Source organism: Oryza sativa, chromosome 1 (assembly GCF_034140825.1).
Source record: "Oryza sativa Japonica Group chromosome 1, ASM3414082v1".
Taxonomy (NCBI): Eukaryota; Viridiplantae; Streptophyta; class Magnoliopsida; order Poales; family Poaceae; genus Oryza; species Oryza sativa.
In genome coordinates, this window is record NC_089035.1 from 3,505,794 (window position 1) to 3,525,408 (window position 19,615).

General features: G+C 41.1%; 3 protein-coding genes across 5 annotated transcripts; all 3 read left to right on the top strand.

The window, feature by feature from the left end:
- Positions 1 to 4,076: 4,076 nt before the first annotated feature.
- On the top strand, positions 4,077 to 7,750 carry LOC4325191 (uncharacterized). Its single transcript, XM_015766083.3, has 8 exons — positions 4,077 to 4,866; positions 5,062 to 5,138; positions 5,835 to 6,003; positions 6,369 to 6,457; positions 6,585 to 6,749; positions 6,825 to 6,902; positions 7,071 to 7,174; positions 7,301 to 7,750. The coding sequence occupies exons 1-8, from the start codon at positions 4,371 to 4,373 to the stop codon at positions 7,404 to 7,406; spliced, it is 1,284 nt and encodes a 427-aa protein (XP_015621569.1). The 5' UTR covers positions 4,077 to 4,370; the 3' UTR covers positions 7,407 to 7,750.
- Positions 7,751 to 8,652: 902 nt separating this feature from the next.
- Positions 8,653 to 13,418, top strand: LOC4325192 (autophagy-related protein 18d). Of its 3 annotated transcripts, none has more exons than XM_015765486.3 (5): positions 8,653 to 8,999; positions 9,652 to 10,463; positions 10,623 to 10,881; positions 12,411 to 12,534; positions 12,906 to 13,418. In XM_015765486.3, the coding sequence occupies exons 2-5, from the start codon at positions 9,702 to 9,704 to the stop codon at positions 13,012 to 13,014; spliced, it is 1,254 nt and encodes a 417-aa protein (XP_015620972.1). In that variant the 5' UTR covers positions 8,653 to 8,999; positions 9,652 to 9,701; the 3' UTR covers positions 13,015 to 13,418. The 3 variants fall into 3 exon arrangements, with proteins under 3 accessions (XP_015620972.1, XP_015620970.1, XP_015620973.1); XM_015765484.3 differs by having other exon boundaries at positions 8,653 to 8,854; XM_015765487.3 differs by lacking the exon at positions 8,653 to 8,999 and adding an exon at positions 9,039 to 9,268.
- A 1,378-nt stretch (positions 13,419 to 14,796) lies between these two features.
- Positions 14,797 to 18,886, top strand: LOC4325193 (rhamnogalacturonan I rhamnosyltransferase 1). Its single transcript, XM_015765483.3, has 8 exons — positions 14,797 to 15,217; positions 16,115 to 16,182; positions 16,269 to 16,357; positions 16,591 to 16,753; positions 16,830 to 17,119; positions 17,215 to 17,419; positions 17,502 to 17,659; positions 18,075 to 18,886. The coding sequence occupies exons 1-8, from the start codon at positions 14,977 to 14,979 to the stop codon at positions 18,319 to 18,321; spliced, it is 1,461 nt and encodes a 486-aa protein (XP_015620969.1). The 5' UTR covers positions 14,797 to 14,976; the 3' UTR covers positions 18,322 to 18,886.
- The last annotated feature ends 729 nt before the right edge of the window (positions 18,887 to 19,615 follow it).

The window sequence follows — 19,615 nt, forward strand, 5'->3', positions numbered from 1 at the left end:
AACTATTTGTAGTTTTGTGAAATTTACTCTTTTTTCATACTAGTACTTCAGCTTTTTCTACTCTTTCCATTTCAAAATATTTTTCTACTATTGAAATATAAGGATTCCCATATTAATTCTCATTATTCCCATGATGACAAAAACCAATCATATGTCTCAAAATGAAAGTTCTAAGTTCAACAAATGACAACTAAAGTGACTAAAAGGAAATCTTTTAGCCGAACCTTAGTTTTGCTAAACAGCCTAAAAAATATTATATTTCAAAATAGATGGAGTAGCTTTGTTTTCTTTTATAATAAAAATAACCTCATGTTGTATAGTTGAAGTTACATGAAACCATATTTCCTGTCCTATTAAAACACGAACCCTAGCATCATATAAAGGATTTAAGGAGAGTGATAAAAGACCAAAATGCCCTGATTAATAAGAAAGTTGCATTGGTGAATGAGTAGGTGGTAGTATTAAATGAATAAAGTTTTTTGATTCACGACCGATGGTAAATAAGAATATACCCCCTCCGGGCTGATAATACTTGTCGTTTTGGACAAGGATGAAGTCAAACTTTAGAATATTTGATTATGAATCATTTTTAAAATATTTATCTTTCAAATATGGTGACTACATGTATAGATTAGTCTTAAAAAGTATTTTAATAAGATCATATATTTGCTAACAATTTTATATATATTATAATGAAAAATAATGGTCAAAGTTGTTTTTTGGAGACCGTGCCCTTGTCCAAAACGACAAGTATTATCAACCCGGAGAGAGTAGGTGTTGGTTTATTTTGGGACAGAATTCTAGAAGTTGATTTATTTTGGGCTGAGAAAGGGTATTACGACTAGTGAGACATAACCTCATATATATGGTTTTAAAGTTTCATAAAACCTTATCCCTGTACATACTGAGCACACATTTACTTAAACTTTTAAAACATATTGTATGTGAAAGAATTAATTATTGAGCTTGTGATTAAGGTTGATAGTTTAACTATTCACTACTTTGAAAAATATTGTTTTAGATATTTTAAATTTAGTCAAGATTCAAATAATTGTGGTGTTTTATGAAACATTTAAACTATAAAACTTGTGTTTATTTGTCACAAAATTACAATACATGTGGTTACATGTGGTTTTCTTCAACTTTGATCATATAATGTGGGGTTTCTGAATTTACTCTTTTTCTAGAGATAGGGGGGAGGGATGAGCTTTGGTCACGATTTTAATTTTCTTTTAGAGAATGCCGGATGAGCTTTGATCACGATTTTAATTTTCTTTTAGAGAATGCCTACATACATTTTTTTTAAAAAAAAACACAAGTACAAACGCATGAGCTCACTGTGTTGAGACTGACAAATGCGAGCAACCATGTCAAATCTAAGATTTGAACCTGAGTGGGGTGGTTCCACCACAAGGAACCAATCCAGTTGAGCTACGCTCACTTCGCATACCTACATAGATTCTTGTTTGTGTATAAAAATCAAGGAGCAGAATACATGTCTCCGTATTCGCGAAAATTAAGGGGCAAAGATTCCGAGTTTTGAGGAAAAATTTGGAACAATTTGAATGAAATCATTCAAAAAAAATATTTCCACATGAAACAAGGGAAGTTCAAATTCCAGGCAATATATTATTATTTTATCGTAGAGCACAATTTGAATCTTCTCCCAGAAAATTCCGATAATGTGGCCATGCGGGTGATAGGAAAATGAAGGCCTCCAAGACGGCAAGAACAAAATACAGGGCAAGCCTATGATCTTGTCGGCCTCCATGGGCTTGTCGACAAGACTACCCTAAGCCCAAATCGCCGAAGGCAAGTAACTGAACCATTCCTTTCAACAGTACAGGTTACAGACACCGGGTTAAATGTGTAATTAGGATGCACACGGCTATCTTGGTTGTGCATTCTTCCTGCTCGTTTCAGTTGTACAGTCTGAAACCTGAATTACTAGTCATTATGCCATTGTGCAGAAGAAGAAGATGGCCTTGTGCCATTGCTGAATGCAGATCAGGGGCAAATGGGCAATGGCATATTGGCATTCACATCAGCTTCTTCAGTGTAGCTAGATTTATTCAGAATGCAGACAAGATCCTTGCAGCTTGGGTACATGACGATTTCTTCTATGAAAAAACGCAGCTTCTTCAGACTTCAGACAACATCTTTCAGTGTAGCCAGAACTTTTCTCTTTTGAGTGTAGCTAGATCCTTCAGAATTCAGCTTCTTAAGTCTACCTTTTTTTTTTCAGAGTTGGGCACATGCTGATTTCTTTTCTGAACAAACACAGCTTCTTGCCTTCTTCAGAGTTCAGAGCAGCTCTACCTGCTTTCCATGTTGCCAAGGCAATGCAAACACAAGGTACAAGCGACGCATCAATGGCGTCCTCATCGATGAAGCTGTCACGTTATAGTTTGGTCCCCTTCGACCTGAATTTGGTTGGAGAAAATTGGGGATGGAATTAATACGGGAATATCATATCAATATATCATTGATTTAAGTCGCAACTGCAATGTGTTAGCAAGGTGGGAAAAATGTCGGACAAGTTTGGTTGAGCGACGGTCACTGTCACCACGGGTTTGGTTCGGTTGGTCCTTCAATTCGATTTAAATTTACTCAAAGATATAAATTTGCCACGTCTTTAGGAACAAACTCCGTGTGTTGCATCTACCGACAGATGGCAAGTTGCTTAATTTATTTATTTCTCTTTCTCTTACTGTCTCTAATCTCTAGTGCAAAGACTTTGGTTATATGTTGCATTGCTGCTTATAACAAGATATGAGGAGATAACTAGAAATAAATTCTTCAGGGCTTTGATCTTTGTAGGTCAGCTTTTTCTACCCTGTTGTCGATCAGTCGATGTAATAATCTCTGTAACCACATTTCCAGGATCTTAATGAAATTTGGTTGGCCTTAATGAATGTGGATGATAGCTCTGTCAATGTTCCATGAGAGCTGATCACCTGAAACAAGTGCAGTTGAGCTCCCATTTCTCAGTCACCACAGGTGGGAGATGCTTTTGATGAACTTTGTGTTGTCATCTCGGCAGAAGCAGAAGCAGAAGCAGCCAACCAGGTGATCATCCATGGCGGGTTTAACGTCTGCATCAAGAGATTCCCGTGGGCTCACGACATGGATTAGGCTTAAGCCAAGTACTAGAATTTTATTTGTAGTATGTGCTAAAATAATACTTCCATGCTCATGTCAAATCATGCTGTTTACAAGTGTTTTTTAGCATGACGCATTCGTTTTGGTTTATATAAGCTGCTGAATGCGTCACTAATTAGAGCCATAACGGTGCTCCTACATGTTTTTTTTTATATTTGCTCCAAATATCAACTTTTTTGATAAAACACATATTAATTCGTAACAAAGTAATGCCTTTTTATTCCCAGTTTTACTCAGGTACGTAATTAACTTATTTATCATAAAAACAACACCTACTTTTTCACTGGTGTAGAATGTATTATTTTCTAATAAATGGCTCCTAAATGATGTAATTTCGTAAAAACTTTCTACACATGAATTTATTAGAAAATAATTTAAAACATATTTTTAACTTTATAATAATTATTTTTTGTTTGCATGTATGCTAAAATAGTCATGGCAAAATCATTCAGTTATTTAGCCATTTGGCTATGTAGGTAAAGAAAAAACCAAAGTCGAAAGACGAAGTTAACTCCCAAAAATTTTAGACAAACTATCCAAACCTACCCATAGTAAATTACACATAACTGTTAACTGTTTTAAGAGTAAGTTTACTGGCTTCACTTCTGTCTATATTCTTTCACATTTACATTGGTAATATAGAGTATTTTGGGTAGTAAATTGTTGTATGAGCAGAAACACTATCTTATAAAAAAGAGTAAACTTGTCCTTGAAACCGACAAATTTCACACGCTTTCAAATTAAAAGAGAGAAAACCCGTACCGATCCAACTATTAAATGATGCACAAATAAATAAACGAGCGCGCACACACAGTGACACAAACCTAACCAACCCCAACCAACCGCGCGCACGCAACGCAAGCAACGAGTCGACGACGATATCCAAACCCCCCGACCACGCCCGAAAAAGAAATAATAATAAACAAAAACATTAGACCCCCAAAAAAAAATCTGAGAAAGAAGCGAAAATATCCTCTCGACCCCCCTCACCGGAAAAGGGTATTGCGTCGCCTCCCGCCGCGACGGCGACGACGACGACGACGACGAGCGCGGGCTCCCTCCACCGCCGCCTCCGCCACCGCCTCGCCGCCTGCCTCCGCGCGCCTCCCCCGCCTCCTCCTCCTCCTCCTCCTCCTCCCACATCGGACCCCGCCGCGGTGAGGCTGCGTCGCCGCCGGCTCTTCTGGAAGGGGGCGCATCGTGCTCCGATGGACGCGCAGGTTCAGCAGCAGCAGCAGGCGGCGCCGCAGCAGCAGCCGCCGCCCGCGGCCGCGGCGGCGGCGGGGAGGAGGTACGGCGTGCACTTCTCGGCGTCGAGCTTCATCCAGGCGCCGCTCTCCGCGCTGCTCGAGTACTCCGGGATCCTCCGCGCGGACCCCGGCGGCGGGCCGCATCAGGTTGGGGGTGGGGGTGGGGGTGGGGGTGGTGAGGTGTCGATCCGGATTGTCGGGTCCGGGGAGGCCGCCGGGGCGGCGTCCGAGAGGGGGGAGGAAGGGGTCGTGGAGGACGAGGCGGGGGCCGCCCCGCAGGCGAACCCATCCACATCGGCTGCGGCGGCGGCGACGGCCGGCGGCGGGGAGGCGGGGAGGGAGTCCTCGTCGTCGTACCAGAGGTACGACATACAGCAGGTGGCGAGGTGGGTGGAGCAGATACTCCCCTTCTCCCTTCTGCTGCTCGTCGTCTTCATCAGGCAGCACTTGCAAGGTCATTCCCCCCCCCCCCCTTTAATTTACCTCATCCACAAGCACAAATTGATATGCCATCATGTGTTTTGCTGCATGTATGATTTGCATTCGTCTATCTGTGAAATATACGTCACCATGTGTTTGCTGAATGTAGGGTTGCATTAATCTATTTGTGAAATGTTGGGCTAATTTTGCTTTGGATTGTGTCGTGCAGGTTTCTTCGTGACGATTTGGATTGCCGCCGTGATGTTCAAGTCTAATGATATCCTGCGCAAGCAAACTGCTTTGAAGGTAAACTTACCATCATGTTTGTTGAACATTTGGATCAATTTACCTGTAGATTTCTGCTGGAATATTAAGTGACAAATAGATTAATTGTGACACTTGGATGTCTAAAGCACTCCCTTAGATTTAGTTCGTTTTAATGAAAATATCCGGGGTGCAGATCATCTCTAAATAATGTGATGCAGTGATGGTAATATGACGTTTTTTGGCCGCTCATAGTTTTATTGGCATTTTCATGGTAATATGGCTTACAGCTTTTTGGCCACTAAGTTTTATTTGGCATTTTCATGGATTTTCTATATCCGAACACGTTCTCATTTCACGTTTGTGTATTACCAATCATCAATCTGTCACTAATGTCATGCTGTGCTTGTACTTATATTTGTGCTGCTGTCCAAGGATATGACGTTGACTTGTTTACTGGTTTGTAACCTCTGTTATACTGTCAAGAAATCACAATGGTTATTTACATATACAAATCAGATATTCCTTGTTTTTGAGTGTTTACTGCACCATCTAATCGATTTTTGAGATTTGTTGACAATGCTATTTATATAGAGAATTGCAAGTATCTTTATATTCCTGGCTTTCCCATCATGATCAGAAGTTACATTATTATGTGGATTTAATTGCTTTCAATTTGTTTATATAAACAATGTGGTACTTACATATGATACATTGATATTTGTCTTTTTGGTTCAGGGGGAGAGAAAAATGTCAGTCCTTGTTGGGATCACAATATTATTCGTTGTTCATGTATTTGGAGTTTACTGGTGTTACAAGAATGGTGACCTCGTACGACCTCTGGTGGCTCTTGCTCCAAAAGAAATTCCACCGTTTTGGCATGCAATATTCATCATTTTGGTGAATGGTATGTTTTCTCCTCATATGATGCTTGAACACATTTATGTTTTAGATCGCATGTTTTCTCCTCATATGATGCTTGAACACATTTATGTTTTAGAGCTAGAAAGGTTTGTAAACCCTGAAGGCCTTTAAGTTTTTGGCACGTGAGCCCTTTCATTTTGTGAACTGGGCTCAAATGTCCACTCTCATACAAATAAATTATATTTTTTTTATGTTGTAAGTGGCTATCATGTCCTTATACCTGAAGCATGGTTATTTGTATTTACAGGATGCCTTAAGTCAAATCAGTCATGTTGTATTTAGAATTTAGAAATGATACTTAACTTCATAAGGTTTTTGATCATGTGGGTTCCTTCCAATTTTATGCAGATACAATGGTGCGCCAAACTGCTATGATCATCAAGTGCATGTTACTTATGTACTACAAGAACAGCAAAGGGCGTAGCTATCGTAGGCAGGTATGCTGTTTATGCATTTGAATACTATATTTTCTGTGATCTATCATTGTGTGCCGTTTCCTGATAGCTTCAGGTGCAGTGTTATTTGTTTCTGACAACCAGTAATCAATCATTCCTTTTTGCTCAGGGCCAAATGTTAACAGTTGTGGAATATTTTCTACTTCTGTACCGAGCATTATTGCCTGCTCCTGTATGGTACCGATTTTTCCTGAACAAGGAGTATGGAAGCCTATTTTCGTCTCTAACCACTGGATTATACCTTACTTTCAAGTTGACATCAGTTGTGGAAAAGGTACTGTAACTTCCCTTATTTAGTTTCGTAAGGGATACTTAGTGCCTCCTAAAACTCCAGCTGTTTCCTTGTCAGGTTCAATCATTTTTGACAGCATTGAGAGCGTTATCTCATAAAGACTTCCATTACGGTTCATACGCAACTAGTGAACAGGTAATCTATTATATGCTTGAAGCACTAAGTAGTTGTTGGCTATCACTGTCACTGAATGTCTAGAGTAATGATGACCTGTGAAATAAGATTGCATGGACATTGCATAGTGGACTTTTGGCACACTCTATTTTCTATTTTTCTTGACTTGACTCTTGTGTGTCTGTTCAGGTTAGTGCTACTGGAGATATGTGTGCTATATGCCAGGAAAAGATGCATACTCCCATTCTTTTGCGCTGTAAGCATATCTTTTGCGAGGATTGTGTCTCTGAATGGTAAGTACATGTATCTTGCACCCTCTTCTTCTAGCCACTGAAAATTTCTTAATTTCCTCGTGCATCTTTTACCGATCTCATGCTTAATGCTTTCAACCTCATACCAACCTTGAACAACAATGGCAGGTTCGAGAGGGAGCGGACATGCCCGCTATGCAGAGCGTTGGTGAAACCAGCAGACCTCCGGTCGTTCGGTGATGGCTCAACGAGCCTCTTTTTCCAGCTATTCTAGGCAGCCGATGCTGATGCCTCAACTCTGTGCAGACAAGAAGGCAGGCAAGCAAGCAGGCAGGTGTTTTAGGTGCGTGCGTCTGTGTTGCTCGCGTTTGCGAGCAGAGCAGCCCTATGTGGTGCTGAATCAATCTCCACGTCTTCCCCATCAACTGAAAGCGAAGAAGAGTACATGAGTGTGTGAGTGCGTGCGTGTGTGTACTGAGTGTGCATATATTATCCCCATGTATAGGCTCTTGCGAGGTATGTATGCTTGAGCAAATCTCTTTATATAAGAGAACTCACCTTGACCCTACACGAATTTTACATAAATAGAGATGAGTATATACACCGTATTACTGCCAATTCACCATGAAATTTTGACAGTTTGTGAAGTACGAAAGAGTGGTGAATCCTTGGATCATTTTTGAGCTGAGGTTTTCTTGATGTGTTCATCTGGGAATCTAGTGATCTGCCAGAGGGGCATGCTGGGAACGGTGACCATGTATCTTCTGGCTGGTGATGTGTGAAGAACATAAACATGAGATGCGTGCCGATATATATTGGGCCTTGTTAGATTGAAAATCTTGAATTAGGGGACTAATGTTCTGGACAATCTTTACGGCGATGTGTACTCTAATCCCTGGACATTTGTCATCTAAACTGAATGAATATAGACTCAAACAGGTCTGCGATTCGGAGTATATACCCTGGCCGGTTCCGTGCTTGCCCGGCTTCTCCACTGAACTTGTCAATTCCATTGCAGCACGAAAAGAAGCTTTGAAAATTTCATTGCAGCACGAAAGAAGATGCATTATTTTTTGTTTTTTTAAAAAAAGAGAGGAGAAGTGTTCTTAATAAGAACACAAAGTCTGCACGAAAATAAAATACTACTTCCTCCGTTTCAGGTTATAAGATATTTTGACTTTGGTTAAAATCAAACTGTTTTAAGTTTGACTAAGTTTATAAACAAATATTTTAATATTTAAATTACCAAATTAGTTTAATTAAATAAATAATTAAATATATTTTTATAATAAATTAATATTGGGTAAAAATATTACTTATTTTTTTATAAATTTAGTCAAATTTAAAGTAATTAAACTTTGATCAAAGTTAAAACATATTATAACCTGAAACGGAGGGAGTAACAATCTCCGTAATGACGAGGAAACGATAAAAACGGTAACAAAAAACATAAACAACATATAACTATTAGCACTACAATATATACTGTCATAACAAACCAAAAAAAGAAGAAAACATTTGTGCCTTCCTTGCCGACTGCCCGACTCCCCCGTCCGAAGCCCGACTCCGACCCATCCCGTCGTCCTCGTCGTCGTCCTCCTCCTTTGCTTGCTTTGCCTGCCTCGCTTCGCTCGCATCACGTGGCTCCGCCTCCTCGTCTCCCTCCCCCCGCACGCATCACCATCCTCCTCCTCCTCCTCCCTCCCGCGACCACCCCGTGAGGTAACCTCTCCTCCTCCCCCTCCTCCCTCCTCCCACCCCTGGGGATTCGGATCCCACCTCGCGCGCTCGGCCCGATCCCGCCCTGATTCTTCTGGAACCTTCCGCGCGCTCGATTCGTGCTCCGCCGACGCCCGATCTCGCCTAGGTTGGTTGCTTCTCCTTCCTTGCCGCTCACCGGAGCGCGGGTAAGCGGGTGGGTGGGGTTTGGATGCGCGCGTGAGGGATCCCATCGGGGGTGCTCGTACCCGGGGGGGAGCGAGCCATTGATCGGGGTTGCGCGTTTAGGTTTTCCCCCGCTGCGATTCGATCCGGGTGGCGCCGACGCGAATCCGCGCGTGTTTGAGCTGGGATTGGTGATGTTTGGTCGTGTTGTTTGATGCTTGGGGACTACGTTACGTTTTGCTGTATGGCGAGGTAGAGCCGATTGGCGTGTGCCATTGTGCGAGTTTCATCGTGTTCATGTTCTTATCAATTTTTTTTATCTCACGCTTGTATATTAGAATTTATATGCCCCAACGATATAGTTTCAACTGCTAATGTGGGTGCCTTTTCCTGCACAAATATTGTGATTACAGAAGCAATGCGCTCGGTTCTTTTTTTTTTTTTTTTTGGGGGGGGGGCGATTATTGTCAATTGTGTATGGAAATTTGACGCTCTTTTGGGTGATTAGCTGATCATATTAATTACAAGGAGGATTTGTTTTAGCCGATGTTGATTGTCTTCTAGGTGCTTTAGGATCCCCAATGCTTAACTGTTGTTTTGCTCTTGCTGACACAGCAAATCTCTCTGTGGTGTAGGTGTATACGCTACATTTACAATTGATTGATCTGGCTTGTCCACCCCTCACATGAGCTCACAAGTCTCCACATCACGGGGTTTGCCCTCCCCAAGCAAGCTTGGGACATTTGAGTCCCCTCACACATGGCAAATGTCAGGTCCTACAGGCCAGGCTGAAGCTGGTAGCAGCGATGACCAGGATATCAGGCTGTTGTCTGTTTCTTGGAATCAGGACTTTGGTTGCTTCGCTGCTGGAACCAGCAATGGCTTCAGGATCTTTAATTGTGACCCTTTTAAGGAGACTTTCAGGAGGGATCTGAAGAGTGGTGGATTTGGGATTGTTGAAATGCTGTTCCGTTGCAACATCCTTGCTCTTGTAGGTGGTGGCTCCAACGCACATTATCCACCGAACAAGGTAATGATCTGGGATGATCACCGGAGCCATTGTATTGGAGAGTTTGCCTTCCGCTCTGATGTCCGGGCTGTAAAATTGGGGAAGGACTACATTGTCATTGTTCTTGAGCGCAAGATATACGTTTATAACTTCACAGATTTGAAGTTGCTCCATCAGATTGAGACCCAGTCCAATCCAAAAGGATTGTGCTGCCTCTCTCATCATTCCAACACTTCAGTGTTGGCCTGCCCTGGGGTGCATCAAGGGCATGTCCGGGTTGAGCATTTTGGGTTGAAGGTGACAAGGATGATTTCAGCTCATGATTCTCACATTTCTTGCATGGCATTGACAATGGATGGCCTCCTGCTGGCAACAGCAAGCATGAAGGGTACTTTGATAAGAATATTCAACACAATGGATGGTACTCGCCTGCAAGAGGTGAACAACATGTTCTTTCTTTTTTTCTTTCGTAGACAAACAGAAGGGTGTCTTCTCTATTCCATTGCTTCCTGAGTTGTTGCCTTAGAAGTGTTTCTGGTATATGTAATCGTGGACAATTGGCATGAATCTTTAATGATCAATCTGAATAACTTGTAGGTGCGCAGAGGGCTTGACAAAGCAGACATATACAGCATTGCGCTATCACCCAATGTGCAGTGGTTGGCAGTGTCCAGTGACAAAGGAACTGTTCATATTTTCAGTTTAAGAGTGAGAGTTGCAGGGGAAGATGCTAGTAATGAACAGCGCAGTCTTGAAGGTCCACGGATGGATCACCAGAACTCTTCTAGTTCTATAGATCCTCTTATTCAAACGAACACTGGATCCAATGCTAGCTCATCATTGTCATTCATGAAAGGTTAGTATATCTCTCTGTTTTCACCGTTCATAGTAACTGCTCAGGACATGGAACTTCTGGAATAGATTGAATCGTAATTTTTCAACTCCTGTACGGATTAGCCTTGTCAGTTCAAGAAGCTGTTCTGCATATCACGTTGACTGTTTTTCCATATCTTTTTTTTTAAAGTTTTGCGCTTCTGATGATTGATGAAATGATGTGATGAATCTTCAAGTTAGCTTTTGCTGGAAAGGCATCTGAAAATGTAAACTTTTTTAACTTAATAACTTAATTGACGATTTCTTAAAAAAAATAAAAATGGTGTGAAATGTTTAAGGAATGCATGACCAGATAAAATCAGGCAAGTTATTACCGTGAAGCAGTGTGGTAAAAGTCAGCTGATACGCCTGTATAATTGGCCATTTATTCATGTGTGAAAAGGAAAGCGTCATGTACTTGTAATTCAGTGCAGGATTTTGCTCAGTGAACGCCAAAGTGGCCAACTGGACCAATTAATTGGTCAATTAATGGTTAATCGTCTTATTAATCCGCTCAATCAACGCATTAAGACAAGTAATCTTCTCTAGTGTGTATGGGCCTGTAGCTTGCAGCTGGCCCAATTAATTCTAAGTTAGGGCAAGTTAGCAGACACGTTGCTTCCTTGGCTAGCTTCCACTTGTTTTGCAGCATAATTATTATGGTGCTGCTTTCCACTTTGTTTCTAGTATTCCAATGTACGATCATAGCATGATGTGCAGCAAAAAATAGTTTATGCATTTCATAGTCAACAAGAAGGTTGAAAACATTGTGTATGTATGACCCATATCTTGTTACTGAGTATCATCATTAGTTACAGATTATTGATGATATTTCCCTATTTGATTTGTTACAGTACAAATGGCTAGTACAAGAAAATGTATTTAAATATCTCCAATAACAAACAACTAGCAAATACTACCTCCGTCCCAAAATAAGTGCAGCCATAGATATCCGTGTCCAACGTTTTAACCGTCTGTCTTATTTGAAAATTTTATGAAAAAAAATTAAAAATATTAGTCACACATAAAGTACTATTCATGTATTATCATCTAATAACAATAAAAATACTAATCATAATTGTTTTTCAAATAAGATGAACGGTCAAACGTTGAGCATGAATAGTGTTAAAACTGCACTTATTTTGGGACGGAGGGAGTATATATTAATTTATATGAACGTTAAATATCCGTAGAATTCTGAATAATCAACCATATTATGACTATTTGCTTGATGCCTTGACGGTACATTGTCTGTTCGATACCCATTTTCGGACTTTTGCAACACTGCTGCAAAGAATTACTGTACAAAGCTACGTAGTCAGCAGCTCAGCATCGACAGCAAGAACACGTGTTATTTATCAACTCTCTATTGTTCTCTTTAAAACTTGTACTGCATTAGTTTCTCAATATGTTGATTGTTCAGGCTATTGTTTTCTCTATCTGTATATATGTTGAAAAATTTGTGTTCATTTCTTGAAGAATTAAGTTACTAACCGTGCTAAATTTCTCTAGGGATTCTGCCGAAGTATTTCAGTTCAGAGTGGTCATTTGCTCAGTTCCATTTACCAGAAGTCACACGTTACATAGTAGCGTTTGGTGCTCAAAACACTGTCATGATGGTTGGCCTGGATGGCAGGTACTTGCCTCTACACTGAATTTTATATCAGCAACGTAACACATGAATGGAATATACATCCCCAGTGCATGCTATAGCAGGCTAAGCAGCTGTACAGTCAACCTTTGCTGTTCTCAGTCATTGCACAAGTATACTGTACATGACGTATTAACTTCATAATACCACATACTTAGAAATTCATAAGCAAACAAATATACTCGTAGAAAGAGGACAATACGTGGTGCAGGATAGTACAGTATAAAAAGTTGTTCTTAGCTAATTTATTTGATTTATTAGATATTTTCCTATAGCAGATAGCTATCTCTGCATTTTCCTGCTGCATTTGGTTGAAATTTTCGCCAACTAATTGAGTCGAACCTTGGCTTTTTCAGCTTCTACAGGTGCAGCTTTGACCAGGTTAATGGCGGGCAGATGCTGCAGAAGGAATATTTCCGGTTTATCAAGGCTGACCTCACCCCCCTGAGGACCTCGGCCCCCTGAACTGCGTGACGAAATCATATCACCTTGATAACTTGTATATATAAAGGTTGTGCTCAGTCCATTGTATATAAATGCCGTCCTCTCGCCGGCAAAGTTCTAGGTAGCCGGAATAAGGAGAGCTGGGTGTTCGATCGCAACCTACTTCCACCCTCATTCTGAAGCATTTGTCCCCCCGTCGAAATTGCAGCTAGTTGATTTTAGTTTTCTTTCCTTTCGATGAACACAACTTTTCACTGATATATATATATGACATAAAAGCTCAAGAATGAAATACAAATCTGAGCTTATATTGTAGTTCTACTTCTGCAAGGCCATATAGCAAGTCTCAGATCTGCATGTTGTGTGATACTGCTTCATCTCAAAATTGTCAATACATGAACGTGTCCATCCATGTATTCATGGTACGTTGCTTTCTTGACATTGATACCCCTCTTGATTATTTTCTTTGTACTGTTTACCTCTGCGTGTTCTGAAGTCAAAGAAGCTGCTTATTTTCAATGGAATGAAATCAAATCTGCGTACATAACTCGCAGAGAACAACTCGATCAATGTCGATCAGATGGATGTGCACGACACTGTTGTGGAGTCCACTACAAAATTTCCGGTGAAAAGAACATCTGACCAGTTGCTACTTGTCTCTCTGATGATACGTATAATCAAATCCTTCACGTCGGTCACGAGCAGGGCTGTCCGTGTCCATCATCGGTTTGCCTCATTATCCGTCGCTACCACACCACGCCGCCCTTGCAACTTATCATCAGCTACAAAAACCACACATTATCTTATCCTGAAATTAAACGATCAGAGAAGAAACCGATGATTTTTCATTAGATTAAGGCCCAAATCAAGCCAGCAAGATCCAAAAAGCAACATTTCATCACACACACGCTCTCGAGAGATGGCACGTCCCTCTAGAGTCTAGACTAAACCTGCAGATCGCCGTCGGTTAGTGTTAAAACGACGAGATCAGCCACGACACTGACTTGCAGATGCAGCTTCTTCATCACTGAAAACTGGGAGAAACAAAGAAAAAAAATAATCAGAGGGAAGAAGATTCAGAACCAAGCAAAAGCAACGAAAGTACGATACAATACCGTTATTCTATCACGCAACTGTTCTTTCATTCTCAAGCTTCTGAGTTTAAAAGAGAGGTTGGGATTGAGTTACTTTTTAATAAAAAAGATGAGTTATTAGTACGTACTCTTTATTCCCAAAATAATTCAACCTAAAATAATATGTGTCTTATATTAGGATGGACAAATCTATGTACATTCGTTATTTTAGAAGAAGCCGTATAATTTTCTAATCTTCTAGATTGAGTTATTTTGGGACGGATAGAATAATTAATTAAGTTTTAGCTATTATAAATTCGAAAATATTTTTTTTTTAAAAAATACTAATCAAGAAGCTTGTGCTCACGGAAAACACGATGGAATAGCTCACCCCAACTTCCGTTTCGAACTCAGTCTCAGCTCACATGATGCATCATCAGCCATGGCTCAGAAAGCTACCTTAATCAAGCCACTAAATACGTTTCTAATCCGTTCCTAATACCCGACACGCCAATGATGAAAACAACTACGGTTTTTAAGCCCGTTTCTAATACGAGACACTGACAAAATGATAAAAACTGTCAAATTGTGCGCACTGCAAACCGGGGGCTAGTCAGCTAGTGCTACCTGTCATTAGAGACTAATTGGATTAGTTTAATCACCTAATTAATTTTAATCCGGCGTGTTTAAGGGCTACTATTACTTACTACCCACCTCCTCTCCAAATGCTAACGTCGTGCCTACCTCTCCTCCATCTCTCCTCCTCCTCCCTCCATTTCTCCAATCCTTTTCATGGCGGATTTCCCACTAAACTAATCGAAAGAGGAGGCTAGTTAATCTCGCTGAGTCGCTGCTGCGGCGGCTAGTGGCGAGGCGGAGGGGGAGCTTCGTTGGTGGGTAGGTGGTGGAGATGGTGGTGGCGGCGGGGCACGGCGGGCGGCGGAGGCGGGCGTGGAGGTGGGCGATGAGGGCGGCGGCGAGCGCCGTGGTGTGGACGGCGGTGGTGCAGCTGGCGTCGATCGCCGGGCTGTGGAGGCCGCGGGTGCTCGCCGACTGCGGCGGCGGGGGCGGCGCCGCCACGGGGCTCGCCGCGCTCGCCGGCGAGGACCGCGTCGCGGCGAGGCTGTCGCCGCCGGCGCTCGTGCCCAGGAGTGAGTGCCCCTCCTCCTCCTCTTCGTGCTCCTCTCTGCTTCTCCTCCCCTCGCGCTCCTAGCAAATAGGAGTAGTACTCGAGCTTGCGCGATCTGTGTGGGAGAGGGGAGGTCGTGGCTTCTCTGATTCGGGCGGTTGGGGCGAGTCAAATGCGGTTGCTTGGTGGTCAAAGGAGGCGCGTTTCGTGCTGGTTCGGTTCGATCTCGGGCTCGAATTGGCGGTTTTGACCAGGTTTTGTGCCATTTTGGGGATCTCGGGGGGTTGAATTGGGCGAGAACTTTCTAAATTTGCGATGATTTGTTGGGATATATCATGGATTATTTAGCGGAGGTCATCCTTTGGTAGCTCGAATGAGATTCTTCTCAGAACCTCGACCCAAATGTGGGTTCATATCTTCAACCTCTGTTGCTCGTATGCTATAATTAGTAGTTGTTTATTTAATTTAATTTACTTATAGAAAACTCCCATATAGCCCAGCGCTTTGGGCATGAAATGGGCTCTGGAATAGGTGATGTGAATTGGTAAATGAACTTATTTGCTTTGAAGTTAAAAGGGATTATTATATATTTATTATTAGACGTGTGTGTTCCATGAGAAATGGGAATCATATAGTAATATAGCGCAGTAGGAGCCTCTCCTACTGTTTTCTGTCAAATAAAAAGAAAAGAAGTGGGAATCATAAATTCATGATGTAAGCTTTTCAACAACGATGTGTCAAACAAGCTCCGATTGATGCAAACTTCTACTCCTTTATTATTGCCAAATTGATTTTTTTGCTTGTAGCTTGCTAGCAGCTTCATTGTAGAAACACATAACTAGAAGACAATTCACATATCTTGTTGTCTCAGTCCTTTTGTTGGTACTAGAGCTGATTGGCATCTTGTTGCTTTTTGCAGGAATTTATAAGAGCAATGGCTATTTACTGGTGACTTGCAATGGAGGACTCAATCAAATGCGAGCTGGGGTTTGTACCTTAGCTATTGTAGCTTGAGCTAGCTCATCCACTCATTTTAAATTCGAATATAAATTTCTTATAATGTTGTTTTACAGATATGTGATATGGTGACCATAGCTCGCTATTTGAATCTAACATTAGTGGTGCCTGAACTGGATAAGAGGTCTTTTTGGGCTGACTCAAGGTATAATTTCCCACATAACCTTCATTTCTGTAATATCAACAGCATGTCTGTTTGATGAACAATTTTATCCTAGTTTGCTGTTGTGAACATGAGTTATCATCCCTTGCTATTGTAAACAGCATTCATCTCCATATTTGAGAATGAACTATGATTTTTGCAAGTGAAAATGTAGCCGAACCACAGTAATTTCTGTTGTGTTTCTATTTCAAAAGTATCTTTTAATTTTTTTTCAGTGAATTTGGAGATATCTTTGACGTCAGTCACTTCATTAATTCGTTAAGAGATGAGCTGATGATTGTTAAGGAACTTCCTATGAAACTCAAGTTAAAAACTAAGAGAAGACTTTACTCAATGCCACCTGTGAGCTGGTCCAACGAGACATACTATCTAAAGCGGGTAATAAAAGTTTGTTTGTTCTGGCTGTGTTTAACAGCACTTAAAAAAACTGTCATCTGACAGATTCCCTATGCAGGTATTACGTCTTGCAAGGAAGCACAAAGTGATCCATTTCAATAAAACAGATGCCCGCCTTGCAAACAACGGTCTTCCTGTCAAGCTCCAAAGGCTGCGTTGCCGTGTCAACTTTGAGGCTTTGAGATTCACCCCACAGATTGAGGCCCTTGGACGAAAACTTATCTCCACCCTTCAAAAAAGTGGGCAATTTGTTGTTCTACACTTACGATATGAAATGGATATGCTTTCCTTTTCGGGCTGCACACACGGTTGTTCTGATGAAGAAACCGAAGAGCTCACTAGAATGAGGTTTGTCTGTAATGATTTGCATTACTAGTTAACGCTGACTTGCTGTACTGATTTGCTACTTTAATAGATATGAACGAATCGTCTTTGAACTGTAGATATGCATATCCATGGTGGAAAGAAAAGGAGATAGACTCTGAGGTTAAGAGGTTTCAGGGACTTTGTCCCCTTACACCCGAGGAAATTACTCTGGTGCTTAAAGCTCTAGGATTTAAAAAGGATACACTGATTTATATAGCCTCTGGTGAAATCTATGGAGGTGAAAGGCGGTTGGCAGCTTTGAAGGCTGCATATCCTAGATTGGTGAGCAGGTTCTCCCATTTAAGGTGTCCCCTTTAGATTTATCATGGATGCTTTATAGTAGCTCACTTTGATCTTATGTTAGGTACGGAAGGAGAAACTTTTATCTCCTGAGGAATTGCAGCCATTCCAGAACCACTCAACCCAGATGGCAGCACTGGACTACATGGTTTCAATAGCAAGCGATGTTTTCATCCCCAGTTATGATGGAAATATGGCAAGGGTTGTTGAAGGCCATCGCAGGTTTGCTTCTCCGGAATCTAATCCAACTAGAGTTCACTCATGGTTTGTTTTTGACATTAGTAAAGAACTGCTTGGGCTCCTGTGCATTCTGAATTCTTACAAATAACTACAAAAAAGAAAAAAAAATCAGTGACTTTAAAACTACTTAGGTCCCCATCGGTTGGTCTAGTCATATTATAAGCCATAACGTCTTATTAGCGATTAAAAAATGATATGTGAGTAAAACTTTTGTATATATGTTCTTAGTGATTGAAAAGCCAAAGTTGAAAAAAAACTATGTTGAAAAAGAATCAAATTCAAATTCAAGTTTTAAAATTCAAATTTTGGCTTTGGCTTATAAGCCATAGGGCAAACGATGAGGCCCTTAACTCAATGTTCTGTATGCTGAGGAGCCCTTTTTGTTCATCCATTTTAGATACACGGGCTTCCGCAAGACCATCCTATTGGACAGGGTGAAACTTGTTGAACTTTTGGATAGTTTCCAAGGAGGTGCAATGTCCTGGAATGAATTCTCTGCTGCTGTGAAGAAGGCACACCAGCATCGCATGGGTCAGCCGACAGAAAGAAAGGTCATCCCTGGCCGGCCCAAGGAAGAGGACTATTTCTATGCTAATCCCCAAGAATGCCTTGGTTCAAGGGAGGGATTAAGAGATATTTTGTGATAGTGCTTTCTGAAAGTTGCAGCCCAACCGATGAATATTGGTTCCTGCAGCGTCTGCCATAGTCGACGCGAGCACTTTTTGTACAGCTGACCAGAGTTCTTCCTTCATACCGAGAATTTACTTCAGGTACAGGCTAGTTGACATCTCAAATGTTTATAACTGGATTCCCTCACAGAAATAAAGCTGAAAAGAAGCTCCAAATCAACGGGTTCAGACTTCAAAGAAGAGACGAGCATCCAATCTGCTCATTTCTCCCATCAGTTATACTTATGTAATTCTTGATTAGTTAGTTGGTCAGGTTTTCCATTTCATTCCATTCTTCTGCTTCTTTTGTTTCCATTGTTTAGGGGCAGTGTAACACTCTTGACTCTGATCATACTGATGTAGAAGTTCAGTGTCCTCATAGTGTTCCCCCCACCTTCTCTGAGGAGTTTCCTCAAAGCCTTTTGTAGTACTCACCAAAACTATTGGTAATTTTTTTTGGGTTCATTACAGAAATTTCCTGTAACACATTATTTTTTTAAGTGAGAAATCAAGATATGGCGGATCATTCTGTTTCTTTCCACCAACTGATCCACTTGGAAGCATGGATGGCATGTTCATTATATATTGCTCAACATGTGTATAGAATCAATGTCTATATGTGGTTGTTGCCATCTTCTGTACATTGACCTGCAAATCTGCAACTGCAAGGGAATCAGATGGTTCAGCTCCCTTGCACGCTCAGTTTCAACCTAATGGTTTTTACTTATTGGCAGTTTGGTAGCAGAGAAGTATACTCTATGATAGTATTAGAAGATAGCATCATCTTTGGCAGGTCCAGTAGTATAATGTGACAACGATTCCTCGATGGTTCATTGTCATTGTGCGTGTATAATATTGTGGAATCCAATGTGTGTTTTGTCAGTGCAAGTTTCGCGGATAAATGGATGATGGTAGAATTTTGCCAGTCATTTTCTGCCGGTGTCAAAAAATTCTCTTGAATGTGAAGTGTGGAAGAATGTCTTCTCTGCTAGTCTGTCCTCTCTTCATTAGATATGATTTGCCTTAGGGCAAAAGTCTGTAACTCAATGCTTGTACTATTAAACCTCTTTAATCTTAATGGAAGATACAGGTGGGAATCTCTCCCCTCCGGTGATTATTTCAAAAGAAAAAAAAAATCTCTTGTTGTTTCCAAAACTTAGGGAGAAACAACGGGCATGATGAATTCGTAAATATAAGGGCGAAAGGATGGTGAGTTTTCGGTTTGGTTTAGAGAATTTGAAAAAAAAAATCAGAAGGGCATCGAATTTGC

What these genes read in the sequence shown, in the direction of transcription:
- LOC4325191 (XM_015766083.3), top strand. Translation starts at nt 4,371, where the DNA reads ATGGACGCGCAGGTTCAGCAGCAGCAGCAGGCGGCGCCGCAGCAGCAG. An exon ending in CATCAGGCAGCACTTGCAAG is followed by an intron (nt 4,867 to 5,061) that starts GTCATTCCCCCC and finishes TGTGTCGTGCAG; the next exon opens with GTTTCTTCGTGACGATTTGG. An exon ending in GAGGATTGTGTCTCTGAATG is followed by an intron (nt 7,175 to 7,300) that starts GTAAGTACATGT and finishes CAACAATGGCAG; the next exon opens with GTTCGAGAGGGAGCGGACAT.
- LOC4325193 (XM_015765483.3), top strand. Translation starts at nt 14,977, where the DNA reads ATGGTGGTGGCGGCGGGGCACGGCGGGCGGCGGAGGCGGGCGTGGAGG. An exon ending in GCCGGCGCTCGTGCCCAGGA is followed by an intron (nt 15,218 to 16,114) that starts GTGAGTGCCCCT and finishes TGCTTTTTGCAG; the next exon opens with GAATTTATAAGAGCAATGGC. An exon ending in AGACATACTATCTAAAGCGG is followed by an intron (nt 16,754 to 16,829) that starts GTAATAAAAGTT and finishes TTCCCTATGCAG; the next exon opens with GTATTACGTCTTGCAAGGAA.
- LOC4325192 (XM_015765486.3), top strand. Translation starts at nt 9,702, where the DNA reads ATGAGCTCACAAGTCTCCACATCACGGGGTTTGCCCTCCCCAAGCAAG. An exon ending in ATGGTACTCGCCTGCAAGAG is followed by an intron (nt 10,464 to 10,622) that starts GTGAACAACATG and finishes AATAACTTGTAG; the next exon opens with GTGCGCAGAGGGCTTGACAA. An exon ending in ATCATTGTCATTCATGAAAG is followed by an intron (nt 10,882 to 12,410) that starts GTTAGTATATCT and finishes AAATTTCTCTAG; the next exon opens with GGATTCTGCCGAAGTATTTC.